Below are 19,911 nucleotides of genomic sequence, written 5' to 3' on the forward strand. Positions count from 1 at the left end.
TATATTCTTCCAACTGTATGGAAGAGAAAGTGGCTCCTAGGGAGACAAGAACTTCTTGAAGATCCTTAATTAATACTGTTTTGGCATCCATAGCACTTCCCCTTCCTTTTAACAATTTGATGCCAAGAATTTCTCATTCCAATAGTGTCCAATAAATCCTAGAAAATAAATTCCAGTGACCATTGGAGATATCTAGTTGCTTGATGGCTAAAGCAGCTAAAACCTTTTTGTTAGTTTTTGAAATCGCTTTTCCTTTTAAAATGTATGGGTTTAACCCCTAAAACAAATTGACTGATTCTTCTCTCAGCAGCCAGAACATCTTGCACCAGCACAGCACTATGCTGTACTGGGGGTAAAATGATGGGCATTCCAGTACCAGGACATGTGGGAAGTCCCCCCTTGAGATCAGACTCTACTCTGTGCCCCTTTGAATTGATCCTGCTGCCGTGCACCCATGTAAGAGGGATCAGTGGAGCTCAGCATGTTGTGTTTGACTATAGTGAGGGTGGGTGAAGCGGATTATCTGTATGGCAGTGGCCTGCCCCTTAGGCTGAATTTTATTTACAGTATACACTATCTGCAGTGGGATGGGATTCAGTGATAGTTGGGACTCATCCAGGTAATTGTGCCTAGAGATTTAGTATGATTCTGTCAGTATGTGACTGTTACCCAGAAAACGCACTCACTGTGCAGACATCCTGAATGTTTGAGATCTCTCAGATAAATGTAATTCCATTTCAGATTTATGTCACAAACTCTCTAAATCAATTTCAATACATGTCTTCAATATGTGTATAACATATATAAACATATAAAAACATATATGACATATATAAAGACTCCATTGAAATATTTGGATTTAATAGCACTGAAAAACAAAGTCTGCACAGAATCACAGACTGGACCTCTTCTTAACTCACCTTCTCATAAGCCAGCAGTAATTCTCTGAATCCAAGAGAATGACATAAGCATCGCATTATTGGGAGGTGTATCAAACCTAACATAGAAACACCCTGTGAAATGTGTGCCATCATTTCAGGGTGGAGAGGACTGTCAATAGTTGGTCCTGTTTCTACAGTGATTCATTACCATGTTTTGGTGTGTTTTTTTTTTTAAAAAGTTATTATTTACTTTTTAAACTCCTACTACACAGTTTCTCTTGAGTCTTAACACATTAAAGTGAATGAATCCTTGTTATCTCTATTAGGGAGATTAGCTATTTAGGTGATTATGGGTTTCCTGCTGTTCTAAAACCACAGAATGGCAAATTAGGAGCTCCTGATTTTGATTTGCAGATTGAGAGTGTGAAGATCCTATTGAGGTGAAGTACAAAAATTAAGTATTTAGTGTTTAAATCACAGCAGGTTTCCCCTTAGAAAATCCAAGACAAATATAGATCTGAATGTTTCTTGTTACTGTTTGAACACAGGACTCTCTGTTGACTGTCTCATTAACCAGATTGGAAATTAAAAATTACTTTACATTTGTCTTGGTGTTCTTTTCCTTTCCTTGACTTCAGTATCATTTGTGTAAGTAGGACACAAAAGGACACAAAAACGTTGCCTTTTGTGCAGTTCAGCTTTTTGCCTGCATATTCTGACTGTACCATGACTGTGGTATGATCAAACACAAGAAAGCAATTGTTGCTTAGTGGAAAGGTTGGACTAAGTGAACCATGGCAAGATCAATAGTTTCCTCAGCAGTGGGGTGACCAGCTCCACTGCACTGCCTTCAAGAATCTTCTTTATTAATGACCTGTATATTGCTCTCCTCAAATATGCAGCCGTGTTCTTAATGAAAAAAAAACCTCACATTTTTTCTGCTATTTTTATTGTTCCCCTACTCAGATCAGTCTCAGAATAATCATTAATACAGTACTATGTTTCATGTGACTTTTTTCTTTTCTTTTGCAGGCTCTGAGCAGCAGTCTGTACAAGAGTGCATCGCCTTATGGCTCTCTTAATAACATTGTGGATGGGTTAAGCTCCCTCACCGAGCATTTCTCTGACCTATCCCTTTCTTCAGAAGCCAGAAAACCCAGCAAGAGGCCACCTCCCAACTACCTGTGCCACCTCTGCTTTAACAAGGGACACTACATCAAAGACTGCCCACAGGTAAGGAATGTACAATATTCTGGAAAAATAATCACAGAAATTTCCACCATTCCTTGATTTAGTAACAGAGGATTTGACTGAAATGGTTCTGTAGAGTGAGTACCCCTGAAGAAACATCTTGACAAAGTGCCAAGCTAGCCATGTGTTCTTTTAATACATTCTTTATCATAATGCCGATGGAAAAAATACGCTATTTCATTTGCCTAATAAGAATTACAAAAGATATTAATCTAGGCACATGACAAGTAGATTTTGGAAGCTTTTAAAATGGCTACTATTTAATTTTCTATCACAGAGATTTTGTAAAATACTTTTTCAAGCAGCACACTGTATGGTCAGATTGGCAATGGCACTTAATAAAAATATAACAAGTTACATATGCTAAAGGAGAAGAAATTGTTAAACTGGATGAGGACTTTGAATCAGTGTTGCAGTGACACAAGCTCCAAGTACATCTGGTGTAAAATGTCTTCCATCGCATAAAAGAGGTTTGCTATACTTGGCAAACGTGGCCGTCTTGGACTCCCAGAACTTTTTTGTAGTGGCAAAACTGGCAGTATTTATTTCCTTAGAAAATAGGTATAAACCAGTGTGCACTAAAACGACTCACCAATCTGCGATTTTTTTTTTCTGAGGCTCCAAGCCACAGTGTGCGAGGTTTCTCCATCCTCTCAAGTTTCAGCTGGATGTAGGCGTGTTGCTGGCTTAAACTTTAACAACTCCAACAATATTCTATGTAGAGTCCCAAGGAAATTAAAGTGCTGCCAATACTCTAGAAATACAGATGTGGACATTACTAGCATCCACTTCACTATGGCTTTAACCTCCTACCCTCTTAATGTGTGACTTTCAGCAGAATTAATCTGCATAGGATTAATTACAGTTAATTCACCATTGAGGATGTCAGACATATAAGCCAAAACAGGCAGAAAAGCATCTGCCAGCTGAGCAGGGTCAGCATGAAATCAAGTCAAATGTTAGATGAGTTTTAGCTGAGTGTATTCCTCCTGCTGTTATGCATAGACTAAACTGTTTTCTTCATGGACTTTAGCTGTCTATCTTTCATTAATTCTAACAAAAACTGTGGAATTAAAGTACATTTGCAGTCTTGGGTGTGGCACTTGAAAATACTTTTGTTATTTCGATATACGGTGAGTAAGGCAGTTTTCTTCAGGAAAAAAATATGAAACTTTACTTGCTGGGATATAAAAAATACTCTAGTATACTATATACTTCTGTGTTTAATGTACTTAGTTTAGCGTGTTACAGCAAAATGTAATAGCATACCTTACTTAACAAGGGGATTAGAACTACAACTACTAAATATGCGGCAGAGAGAAATAGAGTGCTGAACTGTGGGAGATGGCTGTGCCGTGCTGTGTAAGAAACCAAATGAATGCAACAGGTCCCTTGACGATCAATACGTGCAAGATGCAGCTTGCACAGATGGTCCCAAGTGAACGTGTCAGAGTTGGAGCAGAAATGCATTATTTATTTCATAGGTATTTTTACAGTTCGAGGCACTAGAGATTAAAGAACAGTTAATGAAAATTTAAGACAGACCCACAGAAATCCAGGAGACGCAAACAAATTAAGGCTCCTGTAGGAAGATTAATTTACTTAAATTGCACATCCTATGTGATTTTTTTAAGATTTCGCTAGTAATGTCTTCAATTTCTCTGTGAAGCAGGAAAAAGACTTCCTACAGAGTGTACTCTGTGGCTGGCCTATGAGCTAGTAAGTAATGAGTGAAGGAACACAGGACCGGCAGGCATCCGCTTGCTCACTGCACGCAGTCTTCTACAGTTACAGGCAGCCATATCATACAGTCCCTTTCGTAAACTGACCAAGTTTTAGCTGGGAAGCAGTTCAGTATTTTGCCCTCGCTACTGCTGATGTGGGAAGCTGCTCCAGAACCTCGGTCCTCTCATAATTAGAAATCTTCCAATATCCAGGATAAGTGTAGCTCATGGCCACTTTATAGTCATTTGTGCTCCTCCCAACATTGTCCTCCACTGAAATAGCTCTTCTCCCTCCCTGGTGTTTATCTCAGGATGTATTAATAGACTGCAATCATGTCCTCGCTCAGCATTCATTCTGTAGGACTAACCGAGCCAGGTTTTCTCACAAAAAGTAGATAGACTCTCTATTCCCCAGTGCTTCTCATGGCTGTCCTCTTGTGCTTTTCATCTCCTTGCGCATGCATGACTACATGTACGTATGGCATCCCAGAACAGATTTCATCAATGCCTTTTGCTGTGTGTGCACATACCTGTTTCTATAGATCAACGTTTGTGTTACTTAAGGAACAGGTGATACGAAATTAGTTCTGCTTTATTGGAGATTTCTAACACAAGTGCTTTATGGTCTAATCAGCATATAAGTGCTTTCTTGAAAAAGAGAAGACTTAAGCATTCACAGAAACTTAAGCAGTTCCCTTATTTTATCTAAATTTGAGGACAGATCTACAGAGGATGACCCTGTGCACACGAGTTATGTTCAAAATGTTGAAAACATTGTGCACAAGAAGGGAGGACCAACAGCAGGATGAGGCCTTTGTTAGAAGTCCCCATTTGTTACCACTGCTTTTGACAATAGCCGATTTCTTAATTTGAACATTATATGCACTACTTAATAGCTTAGATTTTGATGCTTAGTTTCTCTAGCGCTGTCAAAAATGAAAGTTGTTTTGCAAATCCTACCAAAAAAAAAGGGCTGTAGCTATGCATTTTTGAAGTACTTACATTTGGATAGAGAAAAGAGACAAACTAATCTGATTTGGGCAAAATGCATATCAGTAAATCATATGGTATTTTTATTTTCTTTTTATGTAACTGCCTAATAAGAAACAGATTTTGAAATGGGGCGTTTTATGGAGTTTTTCCTGCATAACAAATAAATTGTGTAACAACTTTGAGACTTTACATCCTCCCTTAATTCTGCTTGTTATAAACACTGTAAAGACGTGTGTTCTTTTTCTTTTGCTGTAGAAGTTGATGGTATACCATACTGATGAAAATACATGTATTGGTTCAGATTTATATCTTAAGTGATGATCATATTCTAGGAGGTTAAATAATTATAAACAAAAAAGGCCAGATTTAGTATTTCAGTACCTCAGGTATCTGCAGTTTGTCCAACATCCTGTCCAAAATTATCTGTTTGGAAATTGAAATGGGATTTAGCAAACTTCTGTTATTTTAACACGTAGTTTGTGTGATCTGTAGTGATAGAAAGTTTTCTGTTTTAGAAACTACCAGAAATGAGAGCAAAGTTATGACTGCAATTCATCATTTCCAATTTGCCTACATTTGCAAAAACTGTTTGTTGCAATTACTATGTCTATGAAAAACAGCACTTTTTATCTTTAGTGTCATCTTTATAGCATATTTACATTTTCTCTGAACTAATTTTTGAGTTTCGGTGGCTTAGACGGTAACATCTTACTCATACCTCTCCGACGTTCTTTCACATACAGAACTCTCATTGACTTGAATGAACTGAAAAATATCTAGAAAATAAAGGTTAAAAGCAGTGCTCTTAATATAGTGGCCCTTGTAAATTATCATTGACCATGCCATCAAATATACAAAATATTTCTCTTTAAATAGCAAGGAAGGTGATGAACAAGAATACTCTTCCTATCTCGTTTACTAGTGGTTAGTTGCATGATATATAAATATATATGTATTTAGATTTGTCAAAACTTTGTTTACTTCTTTGTGTACTCAAAGGTACTGTGCCAGTGCAATTCTTATATATGCATGATAACTGCAGGTTTTCTTTCCCTTGCCAGGACAAATAATGATGAGCTTTGGGCCAGTAATAGTTAAGATATATGATTCTTTATAACATTTATTTATCTAGCAGATGTAGAAACTCATAGAAGACCTTTTTAAAAAAGTTACATTTTCTCTTTTCACCCATTATCACTGTAGTCTGTATTTTTAAATCCTCCAAAATATAAACAGTAGGTTTGTTTGTACTATGCATGGCCTATACAAAATGAATCTTGCTCCTTTACAGTATAGGAATGTTATTGACATTGCCACCATTCCATGATGTCATCACCCTAAATTCAGACCTATCATATAGGTTTAATATGCAGAAAGTATAGGATAATGAGGTATGGTGTTAGATACAGTATATATGGACACTTGTGAATAAAACACCTCGTTCACATTCTAAGAAGTTGCTGAGTGACTGAACCTTTGCCATGGTTCAAAATCTTCTTTGGGAAGGAAATATGTGGACGCAGATCCTAGACCTCATTTATTGCATATGTCATTCCTTTGTTAACTTGGGCAGTAATGGATTAACAGCAAAGGCAGCAACAAAGTTTGTACTTGTAGAGGTTCAAGCTCAGAGCTCCAGCAAAGCATCTCTGTATTCAAAGTTTCCAAACTGCTCTACCTTGTGTTTTTGCCAAGCACCAGTTCCATCTGCTGGTCTCCCTGTCCTAACTTTATTCAAGTGCTGTCAAATCCCTTTGTGAAAATATGTGCAGCCCTACTCACTCAAAAATACATGGCTCCAGCCATGTTTTTCTGAATGCTGAACGACTGCTCTGATCCCTGTGCCAGTGCCAAGCTCTCCGAAAAAGTCTTCCTGACAATTCCTGTAAATTTCTACACAGGCAAGGAACTCTCACATCATGGAGGCTTGGTGGAAAAAAAAAATACGGGCCAATATCACTGTTCTGCAGTCACATCCCTGGTGCAATACAACTATTTAGTCAAGGCCCTGGGAGATACAGACTGTCACATAGTGTGTTTTCCAATTTTACACTGTACTCATAGAGAAAAATGCGTGTGCCTGCTCATAGAAGTACAGACATACTACCACAGACGTATACGTAATGGAAACCAGTATTAGCCTAATTTTGCACTGCATTTTTAAATCTGTGAATGAAATGTATGGCATGATCCATATTAATGAGGCCAACAGTGGGAGTCTTTCCATTGCCAACAGTGATCTTTGAAGCAGATCCTGTAAAACTAAAGTACCTTGAGAACACATATTCAAGTCAATGGGAGTAGTAGGTAATGACTGTGGCTGCTTGAGTTGGTATAGATTTGCTTTTGTGGTTTCATGCAGGATGTGGAAGAAATCAGTGTCAAGCTGAGTTTAGTCCTTTCTTCTTAGTCCATAGTTTGGTCTGCCAGATCATGCTGCCCTGAAGCTGTCCCTCCCTGTGGTCAGATATAGTGGATCTTTGGCAGTAGAGTTGGCTCAGCAGGCAGCTATTTGGCTGCAAGATTGCAGTGACTCTCATGCCTGAAGCACTAATCTGATTTGTCTTGTGCCTTATGGTTGTGCAAGGATCTCAAATGTCTGCAAAATGCAAGGAGTCCACAGCTATGCTTCCTCCTAGTACCAAAGGAGTCCACAGCTGTGCTTCTTCCAAGTACCAAAGGCTGGCCAAGATGGCAATAATGAACAAGCTGCCATCTTTACAAAGATAGAAAGATTTTACCTTTCTGGGTTTTGGCTTAGAGATCTTAATTTTTAAAAAAGCAAAAAAACCACAAACCTCTTGAAATTTATTTTTCTTAGGTGGAAGACGATGTTTCAGAGAGCTCTGGAAGGAAAGGAGATCATAGACTTTGAAAAATATTAAAGTTCACTCTGAAAATAATTTTTAACAGTTGCTACATTTTACAGGAGTCTTTTGGATATCGAGCGATGGCTTACAAACACACACGTCTTTTCTCCATTGAACTGAGTGAAATATCAGTATTCTTATTCAGTTATAGGATGAGGGATCAAGCTCTCCAGTCTCTCAGGAATCTGAAACCCTGTATGGCTCAATTTTGCAGGCTCCACCATAGTTTTTGATCAGAATATACTTGCTGGCATTTGATACGGTGCTGTACGGGTGTCTCTTGTTTATGCTTTAATTATGTTAGCTTAGAGAGTTATTAGAGGCCTGACTGTGCAGTCCCTGATATGAATGAAGCAGTATTTGAATTACTAAAATTAGTATTCCTCTTACAGAGATAAAGATTAAAATATGGGGCATATAATAAAAGAAAACAACAGCTAAATTAATCTGTGGTGCAGTAGCACTGATTTTAATAATACCAGTACCAACAGAGAACCTGTATGCCTGTATTACAAGGGGGGGAAAAGCTGTTAATCTCTACTATATGTAATTGCTTTCAAACTGCATGTGGCACTCCAGAAAGCAAATCTATATATATCCAGCCCCTCAGTTCTCTATCTTTGAAATACATTTTGATACATTAACCCATTTTGTATAGTGCATGTTTCTTCACCTAAATATATCTCTATAAGAAATTGTAATTCTTAGGTCTTCATTCTGTAAATATCTATGCACATACTAAACTTCCACCTTACGACATACTGGAACAATTAGAGGCTCTCAAAAGTCTTGTTAATACACAACATACTACTTTCATTTACTCATATTTTTCCACTCAGAACCTGCATAAAGTTATTTTAGATGATTTGGACTTGGCTAAGATATTTTAAATTACTTTTTTACCACATGCAGCCACTTTGACAACTTCATGATATCAAATATACTACAAAATTTATTGCAGGGCTTTTTTTTCTCATATGCTTGAACTTAGCCCTGCCAAGTTTTCTCAGAGATTCTGAGTTTAGCTGGGTATATTTTCTCAGATCATTTCTACTTTTATTATGAAGACTTGCAGAAATCTTGTAACAAAAGTATGGTGGGCTGTAATTTTGTCACATCCATTTTACCTCTGGAAATGTAAGCTGTTTAAGAGTCTGAAACATCAGAAAATACTCATTTCTCTCTGTTTTGGAAATTCTGAATGAGCTGTGCATGTCATGGCTTTAAACCATTTATCAGAGAGGCAAGTAACTTGCACAGCTGTATGTGCATAGAGGGGATCCAAACAGCCCTGCTTTGACAGCATGCTCCCAAAGTACTAATTTTAAAACTGTGGCTATAATATGTGGCATTTATGTCCAATTGTTTGATAAACTGGGTGCTTGGAAAGAAGATACTGAACCCTAACAAACCAGAATAAGAGCAGTTAGATAGTGAAAAAGAAAACAGAAATATCTAGTGACCTGTGTCTGTGCCCCTTTCCTGTCTAGCACACTACTTGATATTACATTCCCAAAAGTCTGGAAGACCAGCCAAAACCAAACTCCTCCTTCAGTACCATTACTAAGCTGTTATTACTGTGGTTCTGTCTTTATTACTTATACAAGTTCAAACTTTTTTTGCTCTGGGAAATGCAAAGTAAACAGATGAGATAAAGACAAATACTGTAAGAGGGCACGCTTGCTTGGTCTTTGTGGAAACCTTGGGGTGGAATCTCAGGTCCTGTGTGACAGTTACCAATGGACTGTGTGACAGGTGTTGGAGGATCACCCACCACAGAATTTGAGGTTTCATTGAGGTTTTCCAACTTCTTTTCTTTTACCTTTGATTCTCATTTGCATATTCACTATCTAGATAAATTCAAGTCAGTCATCAACTGACAAAAAGGGGGATATCAGGAAAAGAATGCTGTTTAAATGTAAACCCTTATGGATACCTGGCATTTCAACTGAATAAGGTTTCGGCATTGATAGAGCCTCAACTGGGTCCAGGTTGAGCACAGTAATTCGGGGAAGACTGGAGAGGAAAGAAATTAACTTGGGATCTCTGAAACATGACTTCTGTTGAAAGACTGAGGAGCCAGTGTTGTTTGCTCCCATGAAAAGACATATTAGTAAGTTGCAAATATGTACAAAACTTTGAATGAAGGGCACAGTTTGTTTTCCAGATCCATAGCTAATGAGTCCGTAGTACTGGACTTCAACTAGGCTGTTCTTTCTAACTGTGAGGCATTGAAATAGAGTGCCTGGGAAGGCTCTTGATCATTGCAAGACTTTCAGAACAGTACAGATAAACATACATCAGGATTTTCACAGGTGATCCTGTCCAGGGACAAGTGAGAGAACATCCCAAAGCATCTCCCAGCCTTACGTTTCTACCATTGTATATCTGCATAATAATAATACAACTGAGTATCTTAAATGTGCATAATTTATAGTTATATTTAAAAATTGTGCGCAACAGACCACATCCAAATCCTGTGCAAGTCACTGGGAAACTTTTATAAACTCCTTTGAAGTAGACTGAACATTGCATTGGTCTAAATCTGAACTCTGTTTACCAACAATTTGATATTTGCTTAGTTTGCGGTAAAACTCCTGATAAACCATAATTAAGTGCTTAGCTTGGAAATGAATACTGTGAGCATTCCTCTTGAGAGGGAAAGTAATGTCTGGTTTCCAGCCCTCCACAAGCTGATTTATAGATAAGGTAGAGAGAGAACTACCAGGTCAAAACCACACTAGTTTATCAATTCCTCATTCACACTGATAAGAAAGGAGTAATGGAAGATTAAGTGAATCGTGTTTTCTCACTTTGTAAGAGTATTTTGGTTTAGTGTGAAATACAGGTCGTGGAATTTTCATCCATGCTTGGAAGAGGTCAAGATCTGACTGGACAAAGCCCAAGGAAACCTGACCTGAACTCAGGGTTGGTCCTGGTTTGAGCAGGAGGTTGGACTTGGTGATCTCCTGAGGTGCCTTCCAAACTTAATGATACTGTGATTCTATTTTATGATAAGTAACTAAATTTTCATGCTCTGCAATAAGAGATCACTGATTGTTCTTCAAGATCTCTGTATCTCCCAGCTCTAATGTCTACCACAATCCTTCCTCACGGTGCTTTTAAATAAAATACTCTTGCAAAATACAATACTGCTAAAACATAAAAGTTGAAGCAAACAGGCATTTATTACAACAACAAATACAGAAAACAAAAGACCCTAAACCTTGGAAATAACACCTGTCAAAATGTCCATGCACAAACTCTTCCTGTAAAAATGTAGCTTCGTGTAATCTATATTTAGAAAGTCAATCAAATAACTCCTTTTTCAAAAGGAGTTTTCTCTAGGAAAATGTCTATTTCAACAAGGTGTTCAGCTGAAAAAGCAAAAGGTTGAGGCAGACATCTGAAGTGGAAGAAACATTCTTTGCTTTGCAATGTTTCAGAAGTTTCATTTACTCAAATGAACATTTATATCTTTCACATATCATTTCCCAGTTTCTCAAAAGTGAACATGCATTTTCTAATAATCCCATGCCTAATGAAAGAAGGCCTACAAGGTCTGAGTAGAGGCTGGGGTGGTGTCAGATAAATGGGGCACGCTCTGGCAGTTGAGGAGAAGGCGACTGTCGGGGGAGTGAACTGCCTTGTCTCTCCCTATCTTTTCCTTTTAACTTACTGTACAGGGGAGGAAGCTGGCAAACAGATAGCAAGAGCAGTGAAGAACGAGAACAAATTGCTAAAGGCAGAGCAGCAGTTTCTGCCGGCAACAGCTAGCAGCTGCAGCTCAGCTTCTCCTTGCTTTTCTGATTGTCCCAGGGCAGTCTGTAGATTGTGAAGATGCAATTCCAACCCAAGGGGCCCCTCTCTTATTTTCCTGCTGTCAAGATGTACCAGTCAGTCCCGCCTTTCTCTCCTGATATGTCACTTCCCTCAAGAAATTAAGATACTAAATGGAAAGTCCTCTTCCATTTCCCTGGTATAGCACAAGTATTGGTACTATTCTGCTGTATCTAGTTTATGTCAATAAATATAAAAGGAGCCTTACATATTTCGATATGGCCCCTTTTATAGCTATAAAAAGGTCTATTATCAGATGCAAACAGAGTTGCCCCAGTAACTAATGCCCATCTATGCTTCGTGGGATTTTATATACATCCTTCAGACTAGCTGAGCGAGCTAGATCAGAAGATGGAGAGAAGGCAGCACTGCACGAATCAGGAACACAAGTCTTTGTGCTCTACTGATGCGTGGATGTCAGCCTCTTGGACATCAAGCTCAGGAGACATCATGCAATCTGATGAAATAGTCCCGGTGACGCTTTTTGGAGCAGTATTACCTACAGAGTATACTGTGTGAGTTGAGTTCACTTATAACCAGCAATGCTGTGGCTACAAAGGAATACCTGAGGATTAAAATCAGTTTAGAAGTCATTGCACCTATTGGAGAATAGACCATTTGATCTTGGTAGTGATGCTAAGATTCAAGGGCTTGTTTAGCATTCAGTTTGTAATCCTGAAGAGGCTCTCCCTGTATGTTTGGAGTAGCTCTCCAGTCACTACTCCCTCACAGAAGGAGCACATTTTGATAGAGCCGCCATTTGCTGCCCACATAGCAAAAGCCACGTGTTTTAGCCTTACATTAATGGTATTTTAGAGCAGATGGCATAAAAACTGACTGCAGGTTCCTTGTTGCAGCAGCACCACTCAGTGCATACCTGTGAAAGCATAGTGTCAGTAAGTTTGCTGAAACACCAAACCTGGAGACTTTGAAGACCCAGTCATGCTAATTTTTTTGCAAATTCAAGTGAGAGCAGAATCTGTATTTATTTTTAATTTGGTTTTTTAACATAAGGCCATTCCTAATGCTTTCAATATTATAAAAACTGTTGATTCCCTAAAATCAGTACCATTAAGCAGTCACTTCCATAATTTTGTTTTTCCCTGTTTGTATTCTGGAAGTGTTAGCTCTGACTCCACTCTACATCCAGAAATTCAATATATTTATGTTGTACAAATGTATAATGTGACTCTCAGAAACCTAATAACTTCCCCCACTGTTAGAGTAAAAGAGCTGAGAACACAACTTCAGTTCACAGACACAAGTCCTCTTTTAACTCCTAGGCTATTTCTCTGCATCAGCTCACCAAAACCAATACTAAAGATCTCAAATTTTGTAATTCATTTTTAATAGCAAAATACACCTTGCAAAAAAGTAATAGTCAGATTTGCTGATAAGCTTACTGTAAACTTAGTTCCTTAACATTTTATATTTTAGACTAGAAATTATCTGTGATGTTACTGATAGAAGACTGTTATTTAAGGAGACATTTCCCAGGTTTGTAGAATTTCTTCCAGATTTCCTTCAGGGAAGGAAACCTAAAAATGTTTTAATAGTAATTAGAGAAAACAAAGAATAAGCCTTTCATTTCAGAGCCCGGTCAGTGCCAAATTATTAGCTAAGGCAACAAAGCCTGTAGACAGGCATTTAAGCTGAAACATTTGGGGATTTTAGCAGCAACAGCAGACATTTTGGAAATGACACAATCTTGATTACTAACTAGTTCATCCTCAGATTTGTGTCTGATTTTCCACAAGATACTTGCTGCTCTTTGTTTCCAACTTATTCTCTGACTGTGCAGAAACGTGCATAGGGGTACAGCAGCACCTTTTGAGATCTTCTGTATTACTGAGCCCTGTAAACAACTCCTTTGTTGTTTCATTTCAACTACACTTAAACGTGGTCTCAAGCTGTAATTTTGGATGTGAGTTCAGAGTAACACGGAACATTTCCCAGGTTCAAGGGTTTCATATACAAAATACTGGTTTCAAGTCTATTTCTAATTTTAACCCACATTGCAGGTGTGCAACTATAGATAAAACTCTGCAACAGCACAGACAAATCAATACTTCCACCTGAGCCAGCGTACCCACACCACCTGGCAGCCAAGAACACCCAGCCCAAGTGCACACTCAGCCCTCCCAAACACTGCCCCGTGGGTCTTATGTGGGCGAGGAAAGGAGACCCTCAGGAGAATTCATGAGAGCAGAGATAACCTCTGAGGTGGTTTTATATAGCAGTCACGTTACTCTTACTCCTAAATGCCTGATTACAGAGTTGAGGAAATTAGAAGAGCAAAAAGTAGGGGAGAGCTCAGCTGCTTTCAAAGAAATGGCAAACAACAAGGCTTTCCTAGATCAAAGGAGATTCATCGCAAGGTAGAAAGGCAGCTTTGGTTTTAAAAAACAAAACTTAATAGTAGTCATTCCAGACCTGCATTTTATATTTCTCAATACAAGTTAGAGCTCTGCTATTTAAAACAGATTTCTGTAAATCCTGGTTAAGAAACCACCACCAAAATGGTGACACTGGCTTTTGCACTGGCTTGCCACTTGGCAAAGTGTTTACACAAAGCATGGGAAAGTAGAGCATCAAGCCCGGGAATTTTCAGGTTTCCTTGAAAATGGTTACTTATGTAAATTTAGGGGTTCATTCCTGTTCTGAGATTGTTATATGGCTATAACAGGTGAAATACATATCCACCTGCATTTCACCTGTCATAGGCATATAACTTAGGATAGGTGACACCCATATCGCCTGAGATAACATAGAGTGCTGTTACATATATAAAACTAACCATACTCCAATTTTAGAACGTGCTAGTCATTTTTGCACTAGTGACCGAAAGTTCCTATCAGTTTTTTCTCTGTTAGTTTTCTGCTAATCTATTACGCAGTTGTATCCTACGTGATGTAATGTGGACATCAAATGTGTAGGCTGAAGCTCTGAAGAGGGGACAGAGGCCTGTTTCAATGATGTATGAAGTTTTCTTGAGGTGCTGGCAGAGGAGTGTGAAAGCCTGACTTCCACGTTCAGCTTTTCTCTAGTATCTGTAATCACCCTGCCCTCTCTCTCAGCTTTTCACCATTTTGTGATTTTGTTTGATTCCTTATCCTAGACCCATCTGATCTTCTAAAACACGACCAAAAGTTTCTTGTCAAGCCCTCTTCCTCTGTGTGACCCAGTCACAAATGATACTTTGAGTCTTCTCATCTCCGCGTAGTGTCCTTATAGAAGGCAGGGATCTCTGAGTAGATAGCATGGCACTCGTGGTCTGAGAGCCAGAGGTCCTTGTGCACTGGGGAGGGAGAGGAAGGATCAGGTGGGTTGTAAAGATGGGTGTTGTATTTCTGCAGCCATCAGCCTTAGCAAATAAGATGAGGCCTAACAGTCATCCAGAGGTTGTTAGCATAGCACCATGTACAGGACTGACAGACGGTTACTACTTGTATTACTGTTTCTGTTGTTCAGTAAGGAGAGCTATGCTAATTAATAACAGTCTGACTTTTAGGCCACTGCTAACACTCCTGTTAAACTTTAAAAAAATTGTCTCTCTTGTTGGTATCATTTACAGCAGTCTCCTGAGCAGCAAATCTTAACTGTAATTTTATGGTTGGTTTGTAATAAATTATTTCCTTGCATACTATACTGAATCTATTTAAATAGAAGACAGGAGACACTTACTATAAACCTGAAAAGTGGTGGTACTAATGTGAAACTATTGGAAACGCTTTTTTTTTAAAAAGAATGTTGACATATATAAGTAAATAATACAATGTTTTCCTCTATAGCTGCTTGAGGCACAGTATAGCCTATATTAGTGTAAGTGGGTACAGCTAATAAGGGCTGTACTGTTCATGCTGAGCTCACAACGTGACTCACATTTTGTGTTTGTTTGCAAAGTTGGAGAGGAGAACGGGGCATTTTTTTTAGCATTAACATAATTTTAACTCTCATCTGCTTTCTTGTGAGCCCCCCATTCCTGATTCAGCACGCATGAGTCTGCTAATGAAATCCAGATGTTAGACGAAAAAACAATAAGCTCTCCCACCCATTTAGTGGATCAGGTTTCTCGGAGATTGGAAAAAAAAGAATCAGGAGAGATTCCTAGAATGTCTGAAACTTTAGATTTCAGTGTGTTTTCAGAGATCAGAGGGCAGCAGGGGGATGGTTTGGAGGTAAAATTGATAGTAAGTCAGGATTCTTGGTGGAAAAGTGAGAAGAAATTGAGTGGTTATGTTATCAGTTACACTGAGCCCTAAACAGACCTAGTATATCCCAAATTGAGTGCTGCTACTGAAAAATTACACTGAGCATCACAGATAGCAGTTCTGAGTCAGAAATAAAAAAAGTAATGTGATGTATATTATTAAATTGTTTTATTCCTTGGCTTTGCTGTTTCAAGGTCCCAATACCTCCAAAGACTCAATAAACCTGGGAGGAGAAATTATAACATCAGCCCCCCGTTTACTTGGGAGAATTATTTGCAGAATCTCACAGCCGTGACTCTGGTCTTCTGCTCTTTCAACGCTCACCTTAAGCCTAACCCTAGTCCTAGGTTGAGCTGTACACAAGGTGCCCAAGCCCTTTCCAAGAACAAGACTTGTCATCAGGGGACAAGTTTTTCACAGCCCTCAGCATCTCTGTCAGCCTCTTTCCAGCCCAAACCCAACTGTAGCTTTAGGCTTTCTCCTTCTCTCAAACCCTAACCCTGACTATAAACCTAAGATTTAGACAGAGCAGTCCAGGCCTTCCTACAACTGAAGCTTTGCATTTTTTCTTTTTCTCTACTATTTTTCATTTCTGGAATGTATCACAATCCTTGAAATTTATTATACCTTAGGCCTGAGAAGAAGAGGTCAGAAAATTCTGTACCTGAAGACTTGGGCCAAGTAGCCAATTGGAAAAATAAATTTGCTTCATTTTTAGAGAAAAATCAATTTTACTCAAGCTTTTTATGTGACTAATTCAAAGGAATGTTCCCAGTAATTTTTAGGCAAGTGAATAATTGAAATAAAAGTGGTGTCTTCTGTGCTTCCAATAACATTAGGATGCATCAGGGTTTGCTTTGACTCCGAGAGGCATGTTTCCGTAGGCACAGATTGTGAGGCATTGCGACCTTCCCTCATTTCAACTGTATTTGACTTAAAACAAGCCACAAAGTTGCTTTTATGCTGCTTTTGCATCTTTGTTTCCACAGCCGCACTCCTCTAGGTTGGCAAGATGCAGAGACAAGTTTCATAGGTTGTTTTGCCAATTCTGTTGCGACAGCAGACCTCTCTTCTACACAGGCACTTCCCTGATCTGTGGATGGTGGGTTGATGGCATCACTGTGAAGGAAAGCTCCCTCTCAGCCACTCTGGTCTGTTCTGTTCACTTCTGTTCCCCTTTCATATGATTTAAGATCTGAGCATTCCCAAGACATACACTTGTGGTTTGCTCTCCCAGTTTCTTCCCAGGGTCAGTCTTGTGCATGTAATGTAGTGTTTCTGTTTAGTAACTGTTTTCCTTAAACATCAGAAAAATGAGGTCAGATATATGTACCTTGCATTTGGAATGGGAGAAGGTTCCTGGTGAGCTTTAGTTCCTGTGAGAGAGCATCTAACGTTGTCTCAGCTCAGTTTGTAACCCAGGAAAGCTCCCCTTTGCCTACTAACGAGTGCTGCTCTGCTGGAAGAAGTTTCCATTGTGCCAGAAAGCAGAGCGGTCGACAGAAGTGGCCTTCTCTCAGCAGCTGCACCTCTCCCAGACTTGTCTGACCGTGGTGCTTGCAGACCTGGACAAGTTCTGCCTCTGCACTGGGCCAGCTGGCCCAGGCTACTTCTGATCCAAAAGTCCTGTAACCATACTTGTTGAGATGTAATACAGTCTTCTGTATATTTGGAGTTTTCAAATGCCACAGCTTCACATCTGTGAATGTTGTACTGTTTTCCATGGTGGACTGTGGTTATACCTATTATGATGCAGATAAATCTTCCAACCATCAGGAAATGGCAGAATTACTCATGCGTGCTGCTTAGTGGTAGTTTAGGATCTGTACAGACTCCAGAAGCTCTCTGGTGTGAGACTGAAAAGAGCTGTTGAACGTTTGTGCCTCCTATGAAAGGAACCACTTTGTAGCTACAGGCACTTCGAAGTACTTGTTCACTACTACGTATCTGGCCCAGGTTATCGAGCTGTTCATTACTCATAAGCTGGTCTTACTGAACCCTGGTTCACATTGGTGATTTCTTGTGATGATTAATGGTTAGAGCTGGGTGGAGTCTGCAGACTTTGTGTTAGAGCCTGTGTTGTCTTAACCGGTTCATCTGGTGGTTGCAGACAGAGATTCAACAGGATCAGTGTGCACAGAAACCACAGTGGAGACCAGTGGCAGAGCTATAATCGGTCCCTGCTCTTGGGGTGGGCAGACTGAGTGATCCTTTGCATGAAGGATGCAAACCACCTGAGTGCAATCCCTTGGACCTTGCCCATCTTTCTCAGGAGGAAGAGCAGTATCTTATGAAAGCATCGCTCTTCATAAACATTTCTTATCATGCCTTTTCTTTCTACCCCATAGTCTTCTCTCTTACAAGTCCCTACTACATTTGATGGCTGATAAGGGCCAAAAGCAGAAGCTAGTAGAGATAAGAGCCAGGGAAGGGTGAGAAGTGAGAAGACAGCTGTTGCCTGAAGACTGCCAGCTGTTGAAAAATAATCAGAGAGGGCAGTGTACAGCATCACCCTAAGGTTAGTTAAATAAGGACTTAGTCTAACTCCCATCTATGTCTGTGGAAAAGACCTACTTGTTTCGGTAGGAGCTGGAGACAGACATAAGCAACTTCGGATGGTCAGCCTTCAGAGACAGGTTGTTGTCTTGCTCCAGCAGAATTACTGGAGCACATACAAAGGGTCTGACCCTGCTGACCCCACGTTCTGCATCCTGTCATACCTTCTCTTTATCTCACCTCCATTCTTGAGATTCTTTCCCAATCAATTCCCCTCCTTATACAGCTGCTACAGTTAAATCCCTCATTCCTTGTCCACAGTATCCAAGATCAATATTTTGACCCATTCATTCTCCTTTCCAAGGTGCTTTCCATTGATGTAGGAGAATTAAGGCTGAAGAATGGGTATTTGGCACACCGGAACGGACATAACGGGGAACAGAAAGCACAGCTTTTGTATTCCTTGTATACAGTTCCCAGAGACACTAGCTTTTCCAAACTCAACCTTTTTTCCTACATTTTTCTCTTTTAATCTCCAGTGCCTGTCATTTCATTTGTCACTGTCATTTTATTAATCACTCTAGAAAACATGTTGTTTATCTGCTTAGCACATCTTGCAAGTTAAGACACAGTGGTTTCATCTCTGGATATTTTTAGCATACCTTGGGTGGTTATGTTACAACAAGGAAGATAGCCAAATTGCAGTGAGCCCCAAGAGTTAAATCTATAGGTTTAGGTCTATGGAAAAGCAACTTGCAGTTCTTGAAAAAGTCCACAGCATGCTTTAGTAGGACTCCATAAGTCAGACTGTCAGCCAGCAGTTGAATATCCAGCAGTAAATATTCAGTGTCTCCTTGTAAAATTGATGTATTCCATACTGCTTCTTAAAAAAAATGATTCCTGATTCCTTCTCACTTAAGGCAGTTCTAGCCAGGATGAATAACTGAATTTGGACACTGTAAGAAGTACCATACTGTACATCTCCAGAAGACAAAGCTTCTTGGAGATGATTTTTCTTTTAAGCCATCCCTGACTTTTCTGTTGGAGTAAATTACATGGACTGATCAGATAAATGTCCCACAGAATACAGAACTGGTGTTCCACTACATGTAGCTGAGCCTTTTCTGCTAGTGTAGCCTTGTTTCATACAGGTAGAACTAGACAACTATCCTACAGAACACAATATAGGACGTAGTCTATTTTCATTTCATTTATGATCAATTTGGGGGAAAGGAGTTTGGTTTTAGTTGAACAGTCTGACATAGTTTTAACATGCAGCTAGATTACCAGTATTGTAACATTCAGGTTTGTTGCTTAACTATGGCTGATTACTAAACTCACATGATATTGTTCCTTACAACAAAAATAGCAATATTGGTTTTCCAGAAATATTGTACCAGCAAATGTGTTTGCTCAAATTTTTGTGAAAAGTGAAGATGGTTGAAGACAATTCACTAAAGATCAGTAGTTCTTTAAAGAATAATTTGTCATGCACTCAGTCCTCTTTAAAACCTAGTCTCATGTACTTTTGCAGTCATAAATAAATCAAGAAATGGAGTCTTCAGCACATCCATATGAAATTTTTGAAGTTGAAAACCCCCTGATGTTTGCAAACTTCCCCATTATTCATACGAAATACCACTTT

At 39.2% G+C, this 19,911-nt stretch overlaps 1 protein-coding gene across 1 annotated transcript in view; it reads left to right on the forward strand.

Annotated features, from left to right (window-relative positions):
- ZCCHC24 (zinc finger CCHC-type containing 24) overlaps positions 1 to 19,911 on the forward strand; it is a 118,580-nt gene that overhangs the window by 15,520 nt on the left and 83,149 nt on the right. The window contains exon 2 of the mRNA XM_059821150.1: positions 1,914 to 2,114. Within this exon, the coding sequence (XP_059677133.1) occupies positions 1,914 to 2,114 (201 nt within the window). The remainder of the gene's footprint in view (positions 1 to 1,913; positions 2,115 to 19,911) is intronic.

The sequence above is a fragment of the Gavia stellata genome, chromosome 9 (assembly GCF_030936135.1).
Source record: "Gavia stellata isolate bGavSte3 chromosome 9, bGavSte3.hap2, whole genome shotgun sequence".
Lineage (NCBI taxonomy): Eukaryota > Metazoa > Chordata > Aves > Gaviiformes > Gaviidae > Gavia > Gavia stellata.